The sequence below is a fragment of the Meleagris gallopavo genome, chromosome 4, assembly GCF_000146605.3.
Source record: "Meleagris gallopavo isolate NT-WF06-2002-E0010 breed Aviagen turkey brand Nicholas breeding stock chromosome 4, Turkey_5.1, whole genome shotgun sequence".
Lineage (NCBI taxonomy): Eukaryota > Metazoa > Chordata > Aves > Galliformes > Phasianidae > Meleagris > Meleagris gallopavo.
This window is the reverse complement of record NC_015014.2, coordinates 39,275,361-39,298,949: the sequence shown is the minus strand read 5'-3', so window position 1 is coordinate 39,298,949 and position 23,589 is coordinate 39,275,361. Positions and strand designations below refer to the sequence as shown.

The window sequence follows — 23,589 nt, the reverse complement described above, 5'->3', positions numbered from 1 at the left end:
CAACCGCCGGCACTAACGGGTCCGAGCGGCCGGGGGAGCGGCGGAGAGGGCGGTCCGTCCGTCCGTTCGTCCGTTCGTCCGTCCGTCCCGCGGACGGCGCCTTTCCTTCTTGAAGCCCGCACTCCGATGGAAGCTTTCTGGGCACTTTGTGATAACTAAAAACGTCATTTTTTTTTCCTACGTGTGCTTGTGGTGCTGCGCTCTTACAAGCGCTGTTCCTGCCTGCGTTTCCCCGAAGAACTGGAGCAGCTGGAGCTGGCCGAGGCCCGCTGTTGCTCTGCTCCCATGCGTTCCGTGGGCCCTGCGTGACCGCCTGGCGACGGGGCGAGGACAGGAGGCTGAAGGAAGGGCTCTTTGTGGCTGCTGCTTACCGACCGTGGGGAGCCCGTGCCTCCTTTGTAGCATTGGGCGTTTATATCCAATAATCACTTCGCTGTTTTAAAATAAAGATTAATTGTAGTTTGTGAGGGAGATGGCCCTATACCCTTTTGTAGAGGATGTTGGCTCTCTTCTTGCAATTTTCTTTTATGAACGAAAAAACTGCCTTTATTGGCAAGGAGTGATGGGGGTGGCAATTCTGTGTCTGTGAATTGCCTGGCAGTTCTGGGAAGGCAGAGCAGCAGTTGTTGGGGTCATCAGCTGCAGTGTTAGGTGTTGGGTTTGGTGTCCCGTACCCAATCTTTCTGAGCTGTAGCTGTGTTTCCAGAGGTAAGAGCTTTGTGTCACCTCACTGCTTTGTAATGGTTGCTGAGCTTGGCAGGTGTTGGGATAAACAATGTGTCATATTGATGTCATATTGATGGCCTCTGGGAATGGGAGCTATGCAAAGAGCACAGCTTTGGAACTCCCTTAGCTGTGATGCTGGTGCGAGCATGACCACCTCTGAGCTGCTCTCTGTCGATTTTGCACAAGTGTGTGATTGCATACTGAACGAGATCTGGGGCCTTATTGAGCCGAATAGAAACAATGGCTTTTGTCACACCATTTCCCAGTGAGGTTGGTTCCCCAGATCCAGTTTGTCATGCAGTGATAAACAGTTGTGCTGACCCAGTGAGAGTGGAGGATGGAGCAACACTTAGAACTGTTCAAACGGCATTGCTACCGAAGGGTCTGCTTGCAGTGAGATATGCTTGCCTTCAGGAAATAACTATATCAGCTATGCTCGCTTATTTTTAAATGTTTTTTAATAGTTAAGCTTTTGTTTATTATTCTTCTAGGTGGCTCACACTTCTACCTAAGCATGGAGTCAAACCTACTTAGTAACGGAGATCTTAGATGCTTAGTGTTGCGTGAATACTGCATAATTCCACTGAACAAATTAATTCTATGGGAATGTAAGGAATTTGATTACCATGTGATCATATGGAGCCTCTTTTCCTGTAGACCTTCAAAATCTTGTCTGAGGTTTAGCAGGGTCCTGCTCCACATTCTCAGTAACGTACAAGTTCTAGAGTCGTTTTATATCTTGTTAAGGGACTGGAAAAAACTTACTGGAACTATTTAGGAATATTGAGTACTGCAGAGTGTCCAATGGAAGCTGCTAAAAAAAGCAAGATTATTTTGTATAAGTCTGTTGTACAGCGGCTTATACTTCCACTGCAGAGAAAATGTGATCATTTGCAAAATTAAACAGTAGGATCTATCAGTTTTTTCTCTTGTGCTATCCCAGATGGTTGCTCTTTTAAGACTGTTCTAGATTAATTTGTCTGAATATGCAGAAGTGTGTCCTATTAGTTGGTTCATCTGTAGCCTTTGAGGATTACTGTGATCAGATGACACTGTGCAAAAGTCCACAAAGTCAACAACAAGACCAATAGTAATGCTTTAGTAAACAGTAGTTTACCAAAGGTGACTTTAAAACGTAGCCATGGAGAAACTAACATGCTAGTGGGATAAGTTGTGTGAAAGTAACTTATGTGGGAGCAGTTGATCCCTTATTGCTCAGATTAGAAACAAACATTATGGTTCTTTGATTTGCTTTCTGACAGCTACTTTTGCACTTGGTCACATGTGGTTCTTAGATATCTAACATCACATTTCAAGAGTATACTCAAGTCATATAACTTGAGAGACACTTGGTTAGGCAAAATAGTCAACAGGTAGGACTCAAAACTGAGCTGATCTTTCCTTAAGTGAAATGATATTACTCCTAAGGGGATATAAACATAGTGGTATAGGGTCTTGAAGTTCTGGGAAGTTCAACATACCTCTTCAAATACAAGAGGTGCTGAGAGGTATTTGTGACAGAAAGCTAGCATGTAAATTCAGTGCAGGCCGGGTTCAGCTTTAGATTTACTCCTATTACTAGGTATTTCAGCTATAGCCTTGTCCGTCTCTGGTTGAAATTGGTACAGTGCTCAGGTGTAGTACAGTCAACATAAATGTATCTTGTGTGCTGTTGAATAATTGAGAGCTTCTAGCATGCATTGACCTCCTCACTGTAAATTACATTTCTGGCAATACAAAGCCTCCTATATTATTTTAAGAGAAGGAATGTGTTGGACATCTTGTAACTGAGATAAACATCTTTCTGAAAGCAATTTAAGAACAGATATGTTTCACAGAGCATATTGAATTTCAAACTTATTTTGAGCTAATGCATTAAAAATAGTATGAGTCTGTGTTATGTTGCTTCTGCTGATTCAATCTGTATGTCTAAAGGTACATAGGAAATTTTGATGATGAAGCGTGACCCTTTGGTAGCTCTGTAAATATCAGTGTGAGCTTTGAGTGGACAGGACAGGGAATCAAATGAGTGGTACTAGAAGTCAGCGTGAAGTATGAAAGGGAAATTTCTTAAATCCTAAACTGTAATATTTTTCTACATTGCTCATATTGTGAAGGTATTAGAAATGTTGTCTATAAATTTATGTGCTACGTAATGTTTTGTTAACTGCCTGAAAATGACACTTGCCTTTGATTATCATGTAGTGGATGTAAGGCTGTAAAATTTTAGCTATTGAAGTTTTTCTAAATGTGTAGAACAGTTCAAATGAACAATCTCTTAATCAGCACTCCGTTTTTCTTGCATCTAGTGCTGTTTGTTCCATTAGCTTGTGTTTGTTATCTGCTTTAATTGGGCATATCAGTCTGGTTTCTGTGGTTGAGGAACAACCCCCCTGAGCATCCATACGCTACTACATTTTAAAATTCATTTCTGAAAACTGAATATCTTAGCTTTTCAGCCAACAATGCAATTCCAGCTTGGTTGCAAGAATGGCTCTATATATTTAGAGTAATTTGGGTGCTTTTTTGTCTGTTGTGTAGAATTGTTGATTATGGAAATGAGAGATGTAACATGTAACTTTTTATTCCTTGAGTTATCGGAGCTGTTTTCAGCAATTTTTGGGGAGGCTTTTTTTGTGTATCTTAGGATTTAGTGCTAAATGTTGCTAGTCATCTTTTTCCACCTGTAGGTTTCATGTTCCAGTAGCATGGGCAGCAGCAGAGCACAGACCGGTGTGAGATGTGGCAGTACTTACTCAATCTCTTGTTCCTATCCTCCTGTACTCATGTTGCATTTCTCTCCTGATTTGTTGGGGTATTACTCACTTAAAATCATGAGCCATGTTTGTTTTCTAATGGTGAATGCCTTCTAGAAATCTGTGGTGTTCTAAGTTACAACGTATGCTGTCAGGGTAGTTGTTCCTTGTTAGTCCTTGGTTATGTTATGCCTAGAGATTTTTTTGTTCTTGTGTCTGGAAAGCCATTTTGTGTTGCTGGATTTGCAGTAGGGTGCTACTGGTACCTTTATTCCAATTAGTAGTACATATATTCCATGTGATCTTTACCTCTATATAGTCATTCCTGAGTTGGGTATCAGTCCTGCTGATCTGTACAATGCCATGTTTGTTTTCTGTTTTCTCTCAGCACATAGGATTTGCTTGTGGGTGGGCTTAAATCCTTTTTTGTCTAGAGTATTTGAGGTAAATAACTCTTGATTTTTGTACTTTGTGAATAGTTGTCCTAACTGTGGTGCAGTACAGGTATCTACAGGAAGCACCAGGAGATAACTGACATGCTTTTGCCCTAGACATCTGCTAACTGGACCACACATTTTTCTTCTTTTGGAAACCCGAAGTGAGGAGGTGGAACTGCTCAGGTGTATCTTAGTTTGGTTTAATTCAGAGAAACTGCACGAAACTTCTTCTGTGAGCTGAATTCTCTGAAGTTTCACCAAGAATGCATAGTGGTGTGAGGTTGCTTCCTTCTGGAACGTACGTGTCATTCTTTTAAGTGGACTTCCTAAACAACTTTTGTAGATTATTAAATCATGGATGTGGTCGGGGCGGTATCTGCGAACACTGGGTGGAACCTAGTCAAGCGGGTTGCTTCTTTTAAATAACCTGACTATGCAGTTCTTGCAGTGAGCAGCACCCATTTCCTGTCCCAGCAACGTGCACACCTTCCTTTCATGCACTGGTCATTATGTGCTGTGGAGAAGGAATGAATAACACCAATTAAGTCTGTAAGTGTCAGAATCCAGGTAACGTGCAGATAGGCACAGTCACTAAGTGCTGAGTAGGTGAATGTTTTCGTAGACTTCTGCAAGCTGATTCCTACATCAAGAAGCATGTGGGTAGCGAATGTCACTCCTAATTATGTGCTGTATTGTTTGAGGAGTAGGATTGGCCATCTGAAGCTTTCCAGTCTGGCTGGTAATGCTACCATCTTTTATTACATCTGTTTTAAAAGCAACAAACCCGGTGATGGTTTAATAGTAGACGCAATGTCAATTTTAGGTTAAAGAAGGAATTGGTTATGAGCAATAGTAAAATACTGTAAATGAATGTAAGTCTAGAAGCCCAGAAACTGTGGGTGGAGACGATCTGGCTTTAAGTTAATAGTGCAGCAATTGCAGGACTTCAAGGTGTGAACTGGTAAAATACATGAAACATAACTTTAATTCATGCTATATTTATAGAATCATGTAAAGGCAGTGTTGGGTGCGTGCTTGTGGTTTGCTGTAGGATTTCAGTAGCTGGAAAGAGGTTGAGCACAAGAAAGGGATTCTGGCGGTTACTGAACTGGCATGCTTTGTGTTTGATTAATAGGAAATACTTTGCTATACAAACACTTCTGTTTGTTTAGAATGGTGAGATAAATGAGATGAAAAGGAAAGGGAGCCGGTATGGTTAACTAACTAAAAATGAAAGTGCTTTTTATTTTGATGGATAGCGCTGGGAAACAAAAGGTAGTGCACATAAGCTGCTTTAAGCTTCTGCCTGAGATTAAGCAGAAATGTTTTGTGATAGAAGGCTCCACTTCCAACTTTACACCTGTTTCCAAGTTCACTGTGATGTGTGCAGTTGTGCTATCCTTGATGGAATCCTCCTCAGGCTGGGCTCGTGCTCAAGGGGAACTATGTGGTCCTGAGCTGGGACCATGGCCAAGTGTTAGAAGTGAGTTGTCATGTGCTGCTTTGGGCAACAGCTTGAAAGGATGGGTTGTCTGAGTTTCATTAAAGTTACACAGCTTTCAAAACATCTTAAGAGACTTATTATTATGGTGACTTAAAAACATTTTTGCAGAGTCAGATGTCTCCATTTGTTCCAAAATGGACTTTCATGTGGTTACCCTGTCAAGGGTGACCATTGGTATAGGGAGGTACTGAGGCTCATTGTGTTTTTGCATTGTCTGCAGGTGCTATCTTAAACCTTTCTGATGTTGTCTTCCATTAGAAACAAGAAATTGCATTTATATGGTAGTCCTACACGTGCTTGGTTTTGTATTAATTCTTCCACTTGGGATTGTTATGTTTCTGGAAAAGTGACCTGGGAGATGCTAGGATCAGCTCTTTGTATGTTGAAAGCTCTTTGCTGAGCAAATATGAATGAGTTTGGAAAGTACTCTGCATTTGACAAAATGCTGTTGGATATAAAAGTCTTTAGCACTTGACATCTACTGTGTGCAATTGATTTACAACTGTAGAGTAATGTGAATGAAAGCAAAGCAAGTATTAGCGCAAACCCTGGCATTTAGTTTGCTTCCCAAACACTAATCTTTCCTCTTTTTTTTTTTTTGCATTTGCACATGTAATATTTCTTGAACCCTTCAAATTAAGTCTTTGGCAGGGCATTCTGTGTATGCCTTGATTTCATGTAGTATATTACAAGCTGTAACTCAGGGAAGTTGACGAAATACTGCTTTGGTATATTTTGGTGGCCTCAGTGCACTGACCATCTTAATTTCTTCTCTGGGTCTCCTGTGTGTGATTAAAGGGAAGGGTGTGGATCTAATCCCATCAGTTTAAAAATAGATGGGCCTGGAAATCTTACTCTAGATAAGATTTGAAATGCTCATTGGTGTTCTATTTATTTCTTGAAGGACTGTTTAGTTTATTAGAGTATTTCACTGGAGGAGATGGGACAGATTGGCAAGCCCACAGAGGCAGTGTTAAGTAGTGATGGACCTTTTTAGGGACTCTTCAGAAAACACTTATTCTCTTAAAAGAGGTGGGAGATTGTACTACCTACCCCTTGTAGTGTGTAAATCAAAGCAGTACCATAATTGTCGCTGCCCGTGAGGCCTTCTTATCTCAGTCTGAGCATGGGAGTGTATGAAAGCCTTCTTAAATGTGGTATAAATTATGTTTAGCTTTTGAACTAGTGGCTTTGCTAGATAGATTGTTAAATAAACTTTTTGTTTTCCTCCAGGCATGAAGGTGTAGTTTCTCTGAACTTAACTATATTGCTATACTTAAGTAACAGCACTAGAAGTATTGATAATGAAAGTCTGTGTTAAGCCAGATGTCTAGGTGTTGCCAGAAGAGTTTGTCAGCTCGTCTTGTGAAGGTTAAGTGCTGCTTGTTATCACTTCAAATCCATTTCACTTTTCAGCAGCTCTGGTCATGATGAACTGAGTAACCTGGAAATTGCTCCCCATTATTAGATGACTGACTTAATCCACTGATTTACTTAATCCACTCCTACGTTACTTTATTCTTTTAAGACCACAAAAATTAAGCTCAATTGAAGTACAGCTTTTGCTTTGCTGTGTTTAGGAATGATTAAGGTCTTTGGGCCTTCTGTAGTTTGTGTTTGTTAATATTCCTGAAGTGCCTTTTCTGGGGGAAATGAGCTCTATTGCTTGTTTCTTGCCTTATTGCAATATTCTAGCATCAACTGCAGATTAGGGAGAGATGGTGGTAACTGGAGAGAGAGTTTGGCCTCACAATAAAGCTTTGTATTCCAGCTCTGAAGGTATGCCATTAGAATTGCAAACCTGGCACAGTGGTTTCTTAAATAACAAGCTTGGTGGGGGGAGTTACGTGCAAAGGGAATGTTATTTCTTCTTTGTGTTAAAATATTTGATATCTCTAACACTGTAGAGATTTGGAGGGGAAGGGTGAACCCCCCAAGAATTGGTCAAACCTGTGGTAAATCATATGAAATTAAATTTCAGTTTGATGTTTGAGAACTAATACATGTTTAAATTATGTTGCTTGGTGCCTGAAACTTTGTTAGCAGTAATGTTGCAAATAAAAATACCTACTTACCAGCTTAGTTTCCCCCTGCCTATAGTAGCGATTTTATATTGAGGCGTTCTGGGCGTGTCTCAGACTTGTAATAACACATTTTTCTAAATAAGCAAGGAGTTTGTAACTGTTTCCAATGATGCCTTGTCTTATCCAAAAATCATCATTTTCATTCTGAATGTATTGGTATTCTGGGAGTTAATGTAGAGGTGTCTATTCTAGATAATGTACTATACTGTTTATTTCTGGAATAACTCAGCAGTGTCTTAGTTGAATACAAACTTGTTCAGTAAACAGAGCTGGGAAGAAATGACAGACAGCAAGTCAATGAACAGCTCAATGTGAACTCCTGCAGCTGGTATTGTAGGGCCTGTTCAGCTGCTGAAGGATAAAGGGATACAAATTGTGCTTCTGTGATGTGATTTGACACCCTGTCCTCCCAATCCTATTCGAGTTAGAGGAATTCTAAATTTCTGCAGTCGTAAAGATACTTGAAAGAGCTAAAGTGCATCAGTAAAAATTGAGAAGGAACTTATTAATAAATCCTTTTTTTCAAACAGGAAACCACTCCCAACCCTCAACCTTCAGAAGAGGAGAAAACCGAGCCAGCGCCTACTCAGGAGGTTGCCAGCCCTGAACAGTATATTAAGCATCCACTACAAAACAGGTGAGTAGTATGAAGCTGCAGTATGGAGCTGAAAGTAGTAAAGCTGTCTTATTTAGCCAAACTGCTTATTAGACTTGAAATGTCTGGAATGGCTGGTGTCTACAGTAATAATGTCATCACCTGTAGGAATCACAGCAGAAGAAATACTGTGAAGAGCTAATGCATATGCTTGTATTAATGTCTCATCAAGAGGAAAAAACTGTAGGACGCCTGAATTTTCATTTTTATCGAGAAAAACATGGAGCCGCGGTTGGAAATAAAGAACAGGCATTGAAAAATCCAAGCCCTTCTAACTAAATTCTCTTCTTAGTATTCAGAAATAGGTACTACTTAAATTAGTAAGCTACTATGGCTTTCTGACTGTGCTGCAGGGAGAGCAAGGGCTTCTCGAGTATAAAATTTCTTGATAAACCAGCACTTGGAGTGACTTTCTGCAGAAGTTTTAATCTTACAGGTTGAATTTGTTTACAAGTGCAAAGTGACTGCAGCAGAATGCATATACCTCAAATAGAGCAGCTGGGCGTTCATTTCCTCAGCTAAGGAGCTGCTGTGAAGTTGCTGTTAAGTGCTGCCTTAAGGAAAACGTATTGCAGTGTGGCTGGCCTCTTACTCTTTTCTGTTTTGAGCAAACAAGGAGAACTATGTGGCACGTTTGATCTTTTCCCCTCATTCTCTTCTGTCCACTTCTGTCCTATTTCCCAATTTGCTTAAATTCTTGCTGATGCTTTCCTATGAGTGGTGTGGGGCTTTTTCTAGAAAATAGCTAACTTCTAAAGCAAGGTTTGAAATAGTCAGTCTCAGCAAATGGACACCAGGTGATTTCAGGAGTACTGTGGGAAGATAAATCTTCTCTAGTGCTAAATTGAGTCAGCTCAATACTTCTGAAGTGATCAAAATGAGGAATATGCCCATTCTGTTAAATGCCTCCTGAGGTATCCCCTTCTAGCATTTTAGACACTATTCTTCTGATTCTTAAGGAAAGTCCTTGAGTATAAAGATTTTTTTTTTTAATAATATATGTTGAACTTGTACTCAGTTGAGATGTTGAAGAAAATAGGGTTGAAAATTTAATTTAGTATTCACATAGCAGATCTAAAAACCTGAAGTGAAGTTTAAGTTGGTAGTTTTATAAACAATGAATTCAAGTGACTTATTTACATTTGTTCTATTGGTGTGTGAAAGCTAGGGAGACATTTATATAAGTAGCCTCAGAATGCTAGAATTAGCTTTTGACTTTTGCAGAGAAGTTATGGAAAAGGCAGCTGAGTTCCTGATTGGACTAATTGATGGTGCTTCAAACCATGATCACTATTGGTGGCAGGAATTTGCAGTTTACCAGTGGCAAAAAGGGGAAACATCTGAGGCTTAGATATTTAGTCTTAGAAATGATTCAAATACATTTGAAATAATTACCTCAATGAAATAATCAAGTCTTGCATGACTGTTCTAACTCTAAGATACGTATTGCAGAGCTAGATTTCAGAAATGAGTTTTTCATGTTGCCTGGTAATGCAAACTGCTTTCCATGCTAATAATCTCTTGAGGCTTGCAATTACTCGGTATATAATCTGTACTGAATTTTATTTTTAATGTATTTTAATTCTAGATGCTATTATTCTGTATTCTGTTCTCCTTTAGATGGGCGCTCTGGTTTTTTAAAAATGACAAGAGCAAAACTTGGCAAGCAAACCTCCGTCTGATCTCAAAGTTTGATACTGTTGAAGATTTTTGGGCGTAAGTAAACATGTTCCAGTCTGTGCAATGCTGATATGTGTTAGCTAAGCTTATGCCATAATCAGAAAGCATAAAGTTCTTCATTAACCACAACTCTTTGGAAATACTTATAAAATTGAAGGCCAGGTCTACTCTGTTCTTCAGAATTTGCTAGAAATATAACCTAGAATATAACCTTTGAATTATGTGTAATTGGAGAAGTTCTTCATATTTTAAATGCACGTATCTTTGCTGTTAGCAGTGCTTACGGTCATATATACATAGCATTCATTTAGAAAATGGTATTTGTGCAGTACTGACATGAATCTGTAAACTCTCGGAGGATCTGACTGTCTTTTAGTTCTAAATTTTGCTAGTTGGTTACATTCTTAGTTAGCTGGCTTATATACAAGAATGCCTGTATCTGAAGCGTAGTATTTGGAAGACTGATGAAAATTAGAGGCATCCTTGACAGAATTGTAGACATTTCAGAGGAAAATACCTTCATTCCAAGTTATAAGTCTGCAAAAACAATTAAAGTCAAACAGGAAGAAATCCTTTTGAAGAGAGGCTTGTGCTTTTCAAATGCTCCAGTTAAATTCACTTTGCTTACTGGAAGACTTCACCTTCCAAAATAATGAAATGTGGGTCAGGGAATGTACTGTGCAAGACTGAGAATGAAAAAAAAAAAAAAAAACAAAAACCATTATATACTTGATCTTAGGTGCTATGTGCTACTTTGAGCATTATGGTTCTTAGGGTTTCTGTTGCGTGTCTTCTTTCAGATCTGTAAGGGATCTGTATTGTCTCTAAAGCATGGAGTAATAAAACTCATCTGTGAAAGTAGCACCACCAGAGAAGAAACATGTTGAAGATTTTAAGCTAATATTTGTCAGGACAGTCATTGGAGGGAGGGGAATAGGATTCTGTTCTTGAAACCAGATTTTGTATCCCCCAGTGGAATATGTGATAAGTTGTTTGAAGCTTATCAGTATAGTTGATGATGGGTAAGTTTTTGAGCTACATAATCAAGACTGTGGAGAAAAACTGTTCAGATGTCTCCAGTCAAAGTATAAAATAAGTTGCAGTAATTAGGCATGGTCCAGTACTAAAAAGAAAACTAAGTGTTAGTTGGTCCTGGGCTACAATTTAGTGTTAGATGCACGCTGTCTTCTGAAGTCTCACCTTAGCAGTGCATGAAAGGAAAGCACTTGTCTCCTTGCTAGGGGGCTGTATATACTGCCTTAACTTTTAAGCTCTGAATTCTGTAGTTGTGAATTTAATTTTGGCTGTATTTTGTATTGTTCTTCAAGTCATCTGTTCTTGCCTTTTGAGTTCTTACTTCAGTTTGAATTATCAGGCCTACAGTCTTCAACTACAGAGTACTGTAGTGAATAAAATCTAATTGAATGCTTTTTAAAATCTCTCTTTGCGGAGAGAATAAGCATAGGAGTATAGATTGTTATTCCATGCGTTTATAGAGAAAGAATATGCATGCACAAAACTTCCTTTGCTGCATGAAAGTTCAATAAGTTGTGGGTTTTTTTTTTTTTAACTGTTAGAACTAGGTTTAGAAGATGGAAAAGTATTTCTGGAAAATACTGTGGTATAAGAGCCCAGCAAGTGTTGATGAAACCAGCTTCCATTCTGCTTCTCTAAGCTAGAACTTAAAGCTAATGCTTTTGTACTCCTGGGGAAAAAAGCAAACTAGGTAACAGGATTGCTTCTGAATGACTTTAATGCTGTTTAATTTTTATATTTTATTCAGTCATGTCCTAAATTCTTTAAGAGTTTTGTACCTTAAAATAATGCTTAGTTTTTAATCCTGCTGTTTTTCCCTCCAATAGTTTATACAACCATATCCAGCTCTCTAGTAATTTAATGCCTGGTTGTGACTACTCGCTGTTTAAGGTATGCTTGCTAACAATTTTCTCCAGTTGTGGATGTTGATCGATGATTTCCCATCTAAGCAAGACAGTGTCCAAACATTTCATTTCAGACATGTAGGAGCATGGTTGGAGATGTCCTAGAAGTGTTAATTTTTAGGAAGTCCCAAACACGTGTGCTCTGAAAATCACTGTTACCGATACTGAAAATGGAAGTAATTCCTTCAGCATTTAAAATACAAAACACTTTGATCTGTATTTGTTTATATTTTCATTCTAGCTTTTAGATGTTTATATGAATAAGTCTTAATTTTATGAAGAGGGATTTTTCCAGGTCCGTCACTGTCACATAGAATTACCTAAAATGATTGAGTTCTATGGAGAATTGCAATGTACTCCAGCATTCAGAATGAACACTAAGAGCCAGCTGCACAGCACTCCTGTAACTAATTTTTATGATGTCAGTTAAGTGCCATATTCCTTAGGCATGAAATAGAAAATTGTACACAAGGCTGACAGTTATTGAGCATTCAAGTTAGCTAATAGAAGATGGCAAGAAGAAATTATACATGAAATCCTCCCTCTTGTCTGGAGTGGACATCTGATTTGGAGCTCTAAATTAATTCCTAATCTCTACGAAGTGCTTCTAACATGCAGCTTCCTTTCTGGATTCAGATACGTAAATAATTGTGTAAGTACTGATACCTGGTTTCTCTGTTGCTTATGAAACAGACCCTGGCTGGGACCCCTCGGTAGGTTGTACACAAATAGTAAATCCCAGCAGCTTTGGACAGCAAAGTGGTAGTTATGCTTGGTTTTGAGAAGGTAAAAATGTTTATATTGTGAGAAACTTTACTGGTAAATGTTAAGAAACTGATCCCTTAAATCTTAGGAAAAATACAGATCATGCTTGTATTTTTGTCTGAATCCTAAATTTGTCTCTATGTGCATCTATTCACCGTTTGCATGTTATCAACACAAACTTCAATTTCTATCTATATGGAACAGGTATAGAGTTGTCAGCTGTTGTGAACTTGAGTGATCTCTTGCTGTTGTCCTTCAATTGTGACCTCATAAGAGTTCCTCTTAAAGGTGATGAAGCAGTTTGAGCTCTGCAGCTGCCAGTGAGGGTGTTAAATTTGAGAAAGTGAACTGGCAGTGTTCCATCCTGTAGGTTGAACATTTAATTAGATTGCAGCTGAAATTCTATAGTATAACTCTCTTAATAGCTATTTCTTGTCTAAATTTCTCTGTCCAGAAAATTACCTGCTTTTTTTTTTTAATGACTGACCTTCCTTCCTGAAGTTTAGCGTAGCTGGTGGATACGAGAGTGGCAGCTGACTTGCTTGCAGATTCAACATATCCTGAGTTATTTAATGTGGTACAGGGCCTTTGGTAATGCATGAATGAGACTGTAACTTCTAAATTTCTAAATGGTCTGCTGGTTTCTTTTCTTTTTTTTTTTGGCCCTAGTGATTAGAACTCCTATTCTCACCCCATGTGTGCAGGAAGTCGGAGAGAGACTGCCAGGGTGTTTTTTAGTGAAGTAATCTTCACACATAAGTGGAGTACTTGGCCAGTGTTGTGCTGAGTCCAAGACTTAAAATAAGGACTCTAGAATGTGGCTGCTAATTTTATCTGGTTTCAGACAGGGCGAAGTAGGTGTTTGAATTTGCAACATATTTTATGCTATACTGTGTAGCTAAGGCTTCAGCTTGGGCTGAGAATCTTTTGTGGAAATGATTACTAAAAATAAAAACTGCTAGGAAAAGTGTGCTTTTTAAGAAGTTTTGGAACTTCATTGTTGGTCCAGAGATATTTCTAGACAAGTATGTATCTCAAACTATACTTCCGGGTGCTGTTTCAATTATTGTTGGTCTTTTGGTTACACCCAAGGAAAAGTATAAACCAAGTCTGATATAACTTCTGACTGTTCTTTTCAGGATGGGATTGAACCCATGTGGGAAGATGAAAAAAACAAGCGAGGAGGCCGATGGCTAATTACACTAACCAAACAGCAGAGACGAAGTGACCTTGATCGCTTCTGGCTAGAGACAGTAAGTAATATGGCCTTAAAAGTTGCAGCTGAAGAAACTTGTGTTTGATATTTTTACTGCTCTGTTATTCCTGCGTGCTACTCTGGACTTACAGTTTCATGCTAGCATATTATTCCCATGCAGGCTGTTTTGTTGACGAGCTGCATTTGAAACATGATCTTTCGAAATGATGCTCTATGTAGTCGTATGCTGCTGAATATTTTCTTAGAAAAATTTTTTTTGTTATACAAAACTTTTCCCATAGAATGTTCTTGACATATTTGCACAACTATCAGAGTAATACTTAGTCTTGAATATGACTCTCAAGTTTATTTTGGCTGCTTACAAGTAATTGTTTGTTTACAAATACTCTTACAGGTGAATAGTTCCCAGGTTTTGGTCGTGCTGAAACAAGTTTCAGAATCGTTTTTTCTTCTTTCTGTACTTGTCCTAACACTAAAATAAGGAAGGAATAGCAAAATCTTCCTGTGTACTATAAAAATGTTTTTTTCCCCATTGCTGTTACCTGTTTTGGAATATACTTTTTTAAACATTAAGTATACTTTTAGAGACACTGTGTGTCGCACTAGATATGTTGTGGAAAAAAAATACTGTTGTACTGCCTAGGAACCAAGTAAGTAGTCTAAAAGATACGATCTGGTTTTTAGGGGCAGCTATTATATGCAATATAATGCAAAGCAATTTCATCAAAACTAAACTAATCAAGCTAGTTTTTCTTTTCTGCTTCACTGAGAAGAAAGTATTTTGCTTCTTAAAAGAGAGGAGTGGCCTTTGGAATCAAGGTGTCCAAAATACAAGAGCATTTAAGTTAATTCTAGTCACTATAAGTGTGATTTGAGGAAAGGATGATTAGACATTGTACTACTGGGCAAAATATGGTTTTATACGGGTAAATGAAACTCTTGATATGTGCATTTGACCACTCAATTTAAACATATGTATAGGTCCTTCGGACTCTGTATAGCCATTTCACATGGATTGGAAACACACAGTCCATATAGGCTTAAGACTATAGAAAGCTCTGCTTTTTATTTACTAACAAGTGACGGCACAGCCAGGTGACTGAGACATGCTTTAAAATAATCCTGCCTATCTAATTCCCATGATTATTTGTAACCAACTATCTCGAATAAAAATCAGTCTTTATCACTCTCCTTTGGAGCAAGTTTTTGTTAAAATATAAGTCTTTACCATTCTTAACAGGAGATTAAACTTAATTTGTGAAGACTTTCCTCTTGTGTAGCATTCATGAGAAATTTGCTTGACTGGTGCTTATTGAGTATTGTAGTTGTCTTTGCATACTTATGTGCTGTTGATGAATGTTTTTGAATGTTCATGTGGTTTAGCCTTTAATCTTTATGGCTTTCACCACTTGGTGGATGTGTGTACCCTGCTGTTGGATGTAATCTTTGGTATGTGTAGTTATACCTGATTTATTCAGTAGCACACTTTGTCCTTTTTATTTCATTGATGAAATCAGCCCTTGCATTTTCAGGAGCACTGGAAGACCTGCTTTGTTTAATATTTTGCAGGAATAATTTCCAAAAGTTGTGACTCCAGAAAATTAATGTAATGAGCAGTATGTTTAAAATGTAATGTGCTAGTGAAGTAAAAAAAAAAAAGTCCATTTAAAGATGAATACTTCAGTGTGGAGAACAATAACTACAAGAACTTATCAGCTTTGAATATCTAAAAATTGTGTTGCACAAGTTAAAAGTTGAAGATTTTAAGCATCACTTTCAGTTAGCGACATAACTCCTTAGAAACCTCACGTCAAGTCATCATCTTTGTTATTTCCAAACTTTGCCATTAGAAACCTGGAAAGAGAATCTTGTATTATTTGTACACCAGTGTTGATGCATTACAAACAGTTGAGGATACTGATTCCCAATTGATAGTTTTTAGGAACTCTGAATTTTCTTAAGTAAAATACTGATAGGAAATACTTCATTAGATTGCAACTTAAAAAGTGGTACTTGGTTTGCCTTTGAATTGATGCGTTTCAGAATTGAAGTCAGATCTTAGGTGATGCATTGCTCAAATAGTTTCTCACAGGTTCCTTGCAGTTAATGAATATAAACTAAAATTTCCCACTTGTCTGTCTGTGTACTTCATAAAGAATAATACATTCCTTTAATTCTTGCACCTCTTTGGATTGAGGACTGAGAGGGAGATATAAGTGATCGTCTGTCAGAACTTGCATCTGTCAAAACAGAAGAGACAAACTCCAGGAAGATGCTACTGCCAACTGAGTTTACAATCACTTGTAACATTTGGAACTTTGATAAGACACAACAGAATACCGTTGCTATATGGCTAATGGATATAAGCAGTAAAAGATAATATTCCTCAAAGTCCTTTGTGCCTTTGGTGTTTTGTCTGTGGAGCAGAATTCTGACTTTGAACTGCTACTTCAATTATTAACGTTTATTTTATAGCTGCTGTGCCTTATTGGGGAGTCATTTGATGACTACAGCGATGATGTATGTGGTGCTGTTGTTAATGTTAGAACTAAAGGTGATAAAATAGCAATATGGACAACTGAATGTGAAAACAGGGATGCTGTTACGCATATAGGGTAAGTAATGTGATTTGTTTCTCAAATGAATGTGAAGTGTAACAATGCACTTAAAGCCAGTTAATTAAGAAACGCGCTTTTGGCAAATGTAACCTGAGCAGAGCTTTATCCCAAGTTCAAGTAACTCACTATAAAGTTGTCTGCTTCACTGTTTAGTTTTTGTGGGCTCGCGTCAGCAACTTCATTGAACTACTTACTCTATTTGCTATAGTACAGAAATAATCAAGAGTTCAACACAGATCTTGGCAGGAGCTCTTAGTTCCATAATGAGGTATTGTAAGTAGTTTTTGTAAATAGTGTAAATTCTGTTGCAGCATGCCAGTTTGTAAAGCTGGCTAGTCACTAACAATAGAGCATTGGTAAGCTTGTTCTTGGGAAGAGGATGCTTAGAAATGGGAGATGGAAGCTCACCAGCATGTTCTTATATTTGATAAGAGCTGGATAGTTGCAAAATTATATATGGCTTTCTTTTTGTCTATTTACATACAAACCAAATTCTGGATTTCGTGGATCTGACGCATGAAATGGTGTGTTCTAGTCTTTGTTTTTGTAAAAGACAATAGCTACCTTTGTTAAGGAGAATACATTTAGTCTGCTATTTAACAAGTATTGCTAAAGCTCATGGATTCTTTTTGCTGTGATATTGATGGTTCAGAGTTACTTAGTGTTTCATTCAGTCACTGAAGGCCTCTTGAATATTTACAGTGGTTTACAGAGGTTGTTTCCAGTTCATCAAATTGGACTTAAGCCAAAATTCAACTTTCAGGCATGGCAGATTTCAGGATGGCTCTTAGCATGAGCCTCACTTGGACCTCTGAATCTGGTGAGGTCAGACTTACAGACACTGTTTAATTACAGTATGATCTTGTTGAGACTTGAAAGGTGATTAACAACAAACAACTGTGGTACACATGTGCTGATGGAAAATATCTGCTAGGTTTGATGTAAGGTTATTTGAGTGCACTTTAATATGTTGTTAAGATGCCTCCATTGAAGAACTACCTGTAAAAGCTGAGATTTTGCAAAGTGAAGAAGCTTGAGTAAGCTACCTATGTCATGTTGCCATATCTGCAAATACACTATGTCAAGCTTTTATTTAACAGTTAAAACTGGAGTAATCTATAATCCTGTAAACTGTTACATTATGATCAGGGTAAGCTAAAATAATTAATTTTAACAGTGCTGAGAAAGCTTGTTCTGTGGCTTAGTCAGAGGATGCAACCTACAGCCACTAGCTTACATTCCTATACTTTTAACTGAGCAGCGTAGTGCGTGCAGGGGGGGATAATGATGACTTGATCTCTGAAGTCAAAACATCCAAACTGAGATTTTCCTAAAGCTTTGGTTTGGTAGGTATCTGTGACAGTACTTTAATGAACTGGGGGCAACGGGGTCCTGCTTTCTGTAAGTTTTCAAAGAAAGAATTGCAAGTCAATTCAACTGACAAGTGTGGTGGTAAGCTGGCTGTATTTCAGGGAATTGCTGTTCCATTTGATGTAAGTTACTTTCCCATCTCTGCAGTTCTGGAACTGTGGATGATGGCTTCTTGATAATTCTTTGTTTCTGTATGCGTGTAATACAGCTTGATGTTGATGATACTTATGTGAATGAAGTAGAATCAGTGTTTTACAGTTACGTACATTATTTTTTGGCAAGAATTTTATACAGATTTTTTTTTTTAATGCAACAAGCTAGAAAACTCATGTTTAAAGTCCCTCACTTGTACCTGAGAAATTTTCTAAACCATTTCAGTTAGTAAGACAAGGAAGTGAATTCAGTTAGTTAGGCAACTGTTTCCATGGAAATAGCAGATCTTAAATGCAGCTATCCTGTTACTGATTCCTTTTGAAGAGCTTTGCTTAAATTATTCTTCTGTTTCTCTTCTCCAGGAGAGTATACAAGGAAAGATTAGGACTTCCTCCAAAGATAGTGATTGGTTATCAGTCCCATGCAGACACAGCTACTAAGAGCGGCTCCACCACTAAAAATAGGTTTGTTGTTTAAGAAGACACCTTCTGAGTATTCTTTCATAGGAGACTGCGTCAAGCAATCGAGATTTGGGAGCTGAACCAAAGCCTCTTCAAAAGCAGAGTGGACTACATTTAAATTTGATTTCCATCTAAATGTTGCTAAGATTTGTGAGAAGTCTAATTCGCCTTTGTCTTGTACTTCTGTGTTCATTTTTTTCTATTTTGGCTGAAGTAACCATTACCAATCAAAACTTTAGTACGCCCCCCTGAGTCATAAATGTTTTCCTGGCCCACTCTGTAATAGCTTGGTAGAAATATTACTATTACAAAAAAACATTTGTTTATCCACAGTATTCAGAAAAGTTGCATTTCTGTACCTGCAGGAAATTACTCTGTTTTACATTTGCATTGTATGCAGTAACATTTTGCTGGTTTGGAAAAGAGTATGGTGCATACAGTTTTCTAGCAATTTTTTTATACAGCATCACCTTTGCTGTAACCTATGCTGATGGCTGCTAGATTAATTTATTTGTTTTCCCTATTTGATAACATTAGTGATATATTGATTTCAGTTGTTTTTGCTCATGTAACATTGGTGAAGAATCTGGGAATATGACAAAGGTGGAATAAACATTAATTTTGTGCATTCTTTGGTAATTTTTGTTTTTTGTAACATCGAAGCTTTGATACAAATTTATGCATTTCAGTCAAATTCAGTGATCTGTTTGTGTGATTTCCTAATCATAATTGTGGATTTTTTTAATGTAACACCATAATTTACATTCCTTACTAGAAATAGTATGTCTGTTTTTGTATCTTATGCTGTATTTTAACACTTTGTATTACTTAGGTTATTTTGCTTTGGTTAAAATGGCTCAAGTAGAAAAGCGGTCCCATTCATACTAAGACAGTGTACAAAACTGTAAATAAAATGTGTACAGTGAATTGTCTTTTAGACAACTAGATTTGTCCTTTTATTTCTCCATCTGCACAGCAAGTATTTGTACTTCTTGTGACAAGGCAGTCTCTGCTGTGGCTTCTCTTGTAGTGTCTTCCAAGAAAGATGAGTCTGGAGCTATGATTTATTGAAACTTTTACTAAATCCATTAGATAGCACCCTAAATGAAAGTGAAGTTACATTGATGTGGCTACTGTTTTCTCTAGTGGTTGGTCTAACTGATCGTGGTTTGCACGGTTTATCTTTTGGCTTTGGTGCATACCAAGAAATTTGAAGGTACTTAAGAGGCCAATCTGGTTTCAGGTGGCAGTTACAGTAGAAGCACTGAAGTGAATGGTTCTGCTATAAATATGTAATTGCTGTGTGAAATAAAAGTCAAGAGCACTAGAGAAATGGCAACAAAACAAATGTCTGAGGAACTAGACGGTCTGTTTTGCATGTCTTACTGTGAAACAAAACTTTGGTCCAAAAGTTCCTGTGGGAGCTGCAGGTTGGTTTGACATGCAGGATTAGGGGGAAATTTTGGAGAAGGCCACTGAGTTCAATTCTCATTTTGAGTAAGATACTAGAACCTTTTTCTGTATAAAAGTAGAGCATACAGCAATTTAGTGTAGTGGTGTTCTTAATTTTTAGTCCTTTAGGATCTTAACAGGACTATATAGCTCTTTAAACTTAAAGGCAGATGCATATTGGTTGTTGGTCTTCAATTAAATTCCTTAAAGCAAGTTTAGTCACTCATTGGTGATGAAGCTTTAGTTGAATTAGGCTTTTTGGTCTGCTTCTGATTAAGTATTTCTACATGGATAGGTAGACTTAAACACCTTCTTGCGCATTTTATAAGAAAGTAGTGCATTAGATAATACCAGAAAGGCATTACATTAGCTTCTTAATCTCTATCTAAAAAGAAACACTTATTAGCAGGTGTCTGTGTCTCATGGCATCTAATGATACTATGCCTTCAGTCTTGGTCACTAACTAGAATGGGTGTTGAAGGTGGGGAGCACCGTTAGGCTGTTTGTATGCTGGTTTCTATAGATTCTGGTGTAACTATTTGCCTGCCCTGATTCAGCAGGACTGTAGAGCAAGATGAGTTTGTTTTTTTCATAGGGTCATTCATAGAATACAGTAATCTCTACCTGTTTTCAGACTTACTACTTCAGTAGTCATCTTTTCAATTAAAGTAAGCTCAAATTAAGTTTCTTTAAACCATTTCTGTTCTGTATCATAACCCCCAAGAGGAGTAAAGTTTGACACTTCCTAATAAGCTAGTATTTATTCTAAATAAGTAAGACTTGCATGCATGGAAAGGTTAAGATGAATCAGTTTCTTGAGAGCTAACATTAGAGTGTTTAGGTACATGTAATTTGGGAGCACTGGATCTAGGCTCACTAAAGTGATCATAATTCAAAAATGTAGGTAGCACTGTCCATCTGTGAAGAGCTTCAAGTTTTAAAATGAATGCTCTTGTGAGAAGGATGCAGTGTTTTTGTTTAATTTCACTACAAGACTGAATAGAATATTGTTCAGGATAGCTGCATTTGCTCACCTAGGAAGGTGATTGATGGTATTTTCAGTGTGGTCTCAAATTTCTGAGCCTACTTAAGAAGCCAACTGACTTGCACCACAGTTTGAAAATTTGCAATAGGTTGACTTGAAGCTTTTCATTGCTGAAATATCAATTGCTGTATTTCTAGCAGACTCGAGTGGAAATTAAATTACATATTTACTTTATCAAATATCTACCTATGCCTGTGATTTCTTGCCAGAACGTAATAAGTGACCATGAACCTCATTCTCTCAAACTTGCCAATTGTTTTGTGCTGCATAATGTTGTTATGATGGTGTAATCTGTACTCTTACAGGATACTATGGGAGAAACCTGAGAGTTGTCCATTCTGTGTATTAATAAAATAGCTGCTGCCTTATAGAACAAGAGGCAGTAGACACTTAGATTTGTTTAAATAACTAGTTTTGTACAAAGTATTTAATGTCATTAAACACTGACAACAGCTAACCATTTACCTAAATGTGTTTCAGTAACCCTGAGACTAGACAATAAATGTCTGAAGTGTCTATTTTGAAGTGTTTTTATATGGTACAAAACCAGCAAAGCAAGGAAAGAAAAAATGTGACTCTGTTCAAAGAGGTGCATGAATGTGCCAAGATAGAGCCAGGGAAGCAGGGATAAAAGATGAGGAGTACATATGAATCAGCAGCTTCTGGGTCTCCTGTAAGTCTTGGAATAGGCAGTGTTTTTCATTATCCCTTTCGTGTCCATTTGTAGCTTCACTGTCTTGTTTCAGACTGTCTCTAGCTCAGGAAAACTAATTTTTACTGAGTTGATCAAATTGTGGAAATTTGGAGTAGTAGTTTTTTTCTCTTTGCAAAACTTAAACTGAGCTTAAAACTTCTACTTAATAAAATGATATCTTGTCCTACAGAAAGGCTGAGAAAAAATACTCTATGGGACCCTTAATAAAAGCAAAAAACATTTGGTTTGAACCTAGTAAAGTGGCGCGGATCATCTTTGGTGTATGTAAACTTGTTTCCAAGAAGCTTTACATTTGAGTCTGGAGCTGATGGTTTTACAACTAGTCTCTGCACTGGGGAGGACTAAACAATGCGGTTGAGCTTTCTGGTGAAACTCATAGAGCTTTCAGGCTGTCTGGTTCTTAGTTTTTAGATGTTTTCTGTATGAATCCATTTCCCTCTTAAGAACAGTCAATGGTTTCCACAGTTTTCAGTGAATAGGTTCTAATTAGGTCTCACAAAGTTCTTAAGGAGAATGCGTGCCTTCTCATATTCAGCAAGACATCGTCTTTTTTGGGAACTGAGGTTGTATGGCAAGAGTTTACTTTGCTTAGATGACTTGTTGATATTCTCTACTCCTACAGCTATACTCTCCGCTTCCCCATCTCAGCTACCAGTTAATTGAAAGTGACATCACAGTAATTTATACCTGATCATTTTGTTTCAAGAGTCTATCCCAGCTAGGTGAGCAGGAGTGCAGAGCATATTAGGAAGCTGTGGAACCAACCAGTCTTAGCTATCCAATGCACCTGCTGAACCTCTCCATTACCATTTCAAAGTTCCAGAAGCTGCTGAAATTTGAAGACTGCATTTTGATCTCTACAGTATAGCTGCTTGAAGAGTATCACTGCCCTTTACCTGTGGAAGTTTTGTATTCTGCCAGAACTTGTTTGCAGGCATCTAGCTTTGCAACAAAGCCTTTAATAAGCACTTAAATTCCTTTCCATGTAATTCCTTTCCATGGTCATTTCTGCTTCTGCTCATGCCTACGGCTGCCTGGCATTTTCCCAAAAGGCTACAGGATGCCCCGTAAGCCTTCCTGTTTAGAAATAAAGCAGATTCTGATGTCCAGAGAGTTAAATGTGAATTATGACTGAACATGATGATTGTTTTGTGTCCCAGCACTTTTTGTGTGATGCCTTAAATGTAAAAACAACCTAGCTGAAGTCAGTCTGTTGGTATCAATTGTGTGCTAAACTCATTTTTCTTATCCACTGCTAGTACTGAGCCTGTGACAAGCTTAACCACGAGTAGGTGAGGTTTATGACTGCCTGTACTTTTCCCATTTCATTTTTTTCTAAAATGTTTTAAACTAAAGGTAAAAATTACAAAGTCCAGTCACTGCTTTTTTGGTCACTACAATGCTACAGTGTGTGGAGTTCCAGCTGTTGCTATCCCACCCCTTGGTAAAGACTGTGACTTCTTTGGCATGGTCTACTTATGGGATTTTCACTTCTTTTTTTTTAGCCATGTATGATAATAATGGAAATGATACTTGAAAGTATGTGTGTGAATATATCATATAAAAGCAAAAATGACTCATCTATTTTTTCTATTTTTCAGAGTAGAATACTGTTATTTCTAAAAGGTTTCTTTGGATGACTTTCTGTAATTAATCTTGGATTTTGCTTATAGTAGATAGTTTAGAGCAATCTTTTTTTCCTTATGTTTTGTCTATTAATGTTACATTATTGAAGAGTTGAAGCCAACCTTACATCTAAGGTTTGGCATTTTTGGAACTAGAGCTATGTTTTGTTTGAGACTTTTCTTTCTTATGTACAGGGTAGTTATCTTAGTGCATTTCACCCTGAGCCATATAAATATGCAGAAAGTTTGATGACCAATTTAAAGGTGGTACTTTATTTCTGTAGCTTGAATGAAAATAAAGCTTCTGAGGAACTGAATGTCTCGGCTTCTTGACTCTGTATGGGATGTTGAGGAACGTAAATCAAGGATAAATGAATAAGCTGCTG

General features: G+C 37.7%; 1 protein-coding gene across 1 annotated transcript; it reads left to right on the top strand.

Annotated features, from left to right (window-relative positions):
- The first annotated feature begins 8,015 nt into the window (after nucleotides 1-8,015).
- EIF4E (eukaryotic translation initiation factor 4E) lies at nucleotides 8,016-23,520 on the top strand. Its single transcript, XM_010710101.3, has 6 exons — nucleotides 8,016-8,144; nucleotides 9,783-9,878; nucleotides 11,705-11,768; nucleotides 13,687-13,800; nucleotides 16,239-16,378; nucleotides 18,268-23,520. The coding sequence occupies exons 3-6, from the start codon at nucleotides 11,739-11,741 to the stop codon at nucleotides 18,380-18,382; spliced, it is 399 nt and encodes a 132-aa protein (XP_010708403.3). The 5' UTR covers nucleotides 8,016-8,144; nucleotides 9,783-9,878; nucleotides 11,705-11,738; the 3' UTR covers nucleotides 18,383-23,520.
- Nucleotides 23,521-23,589: the final 69 nt, after the last annotated feature.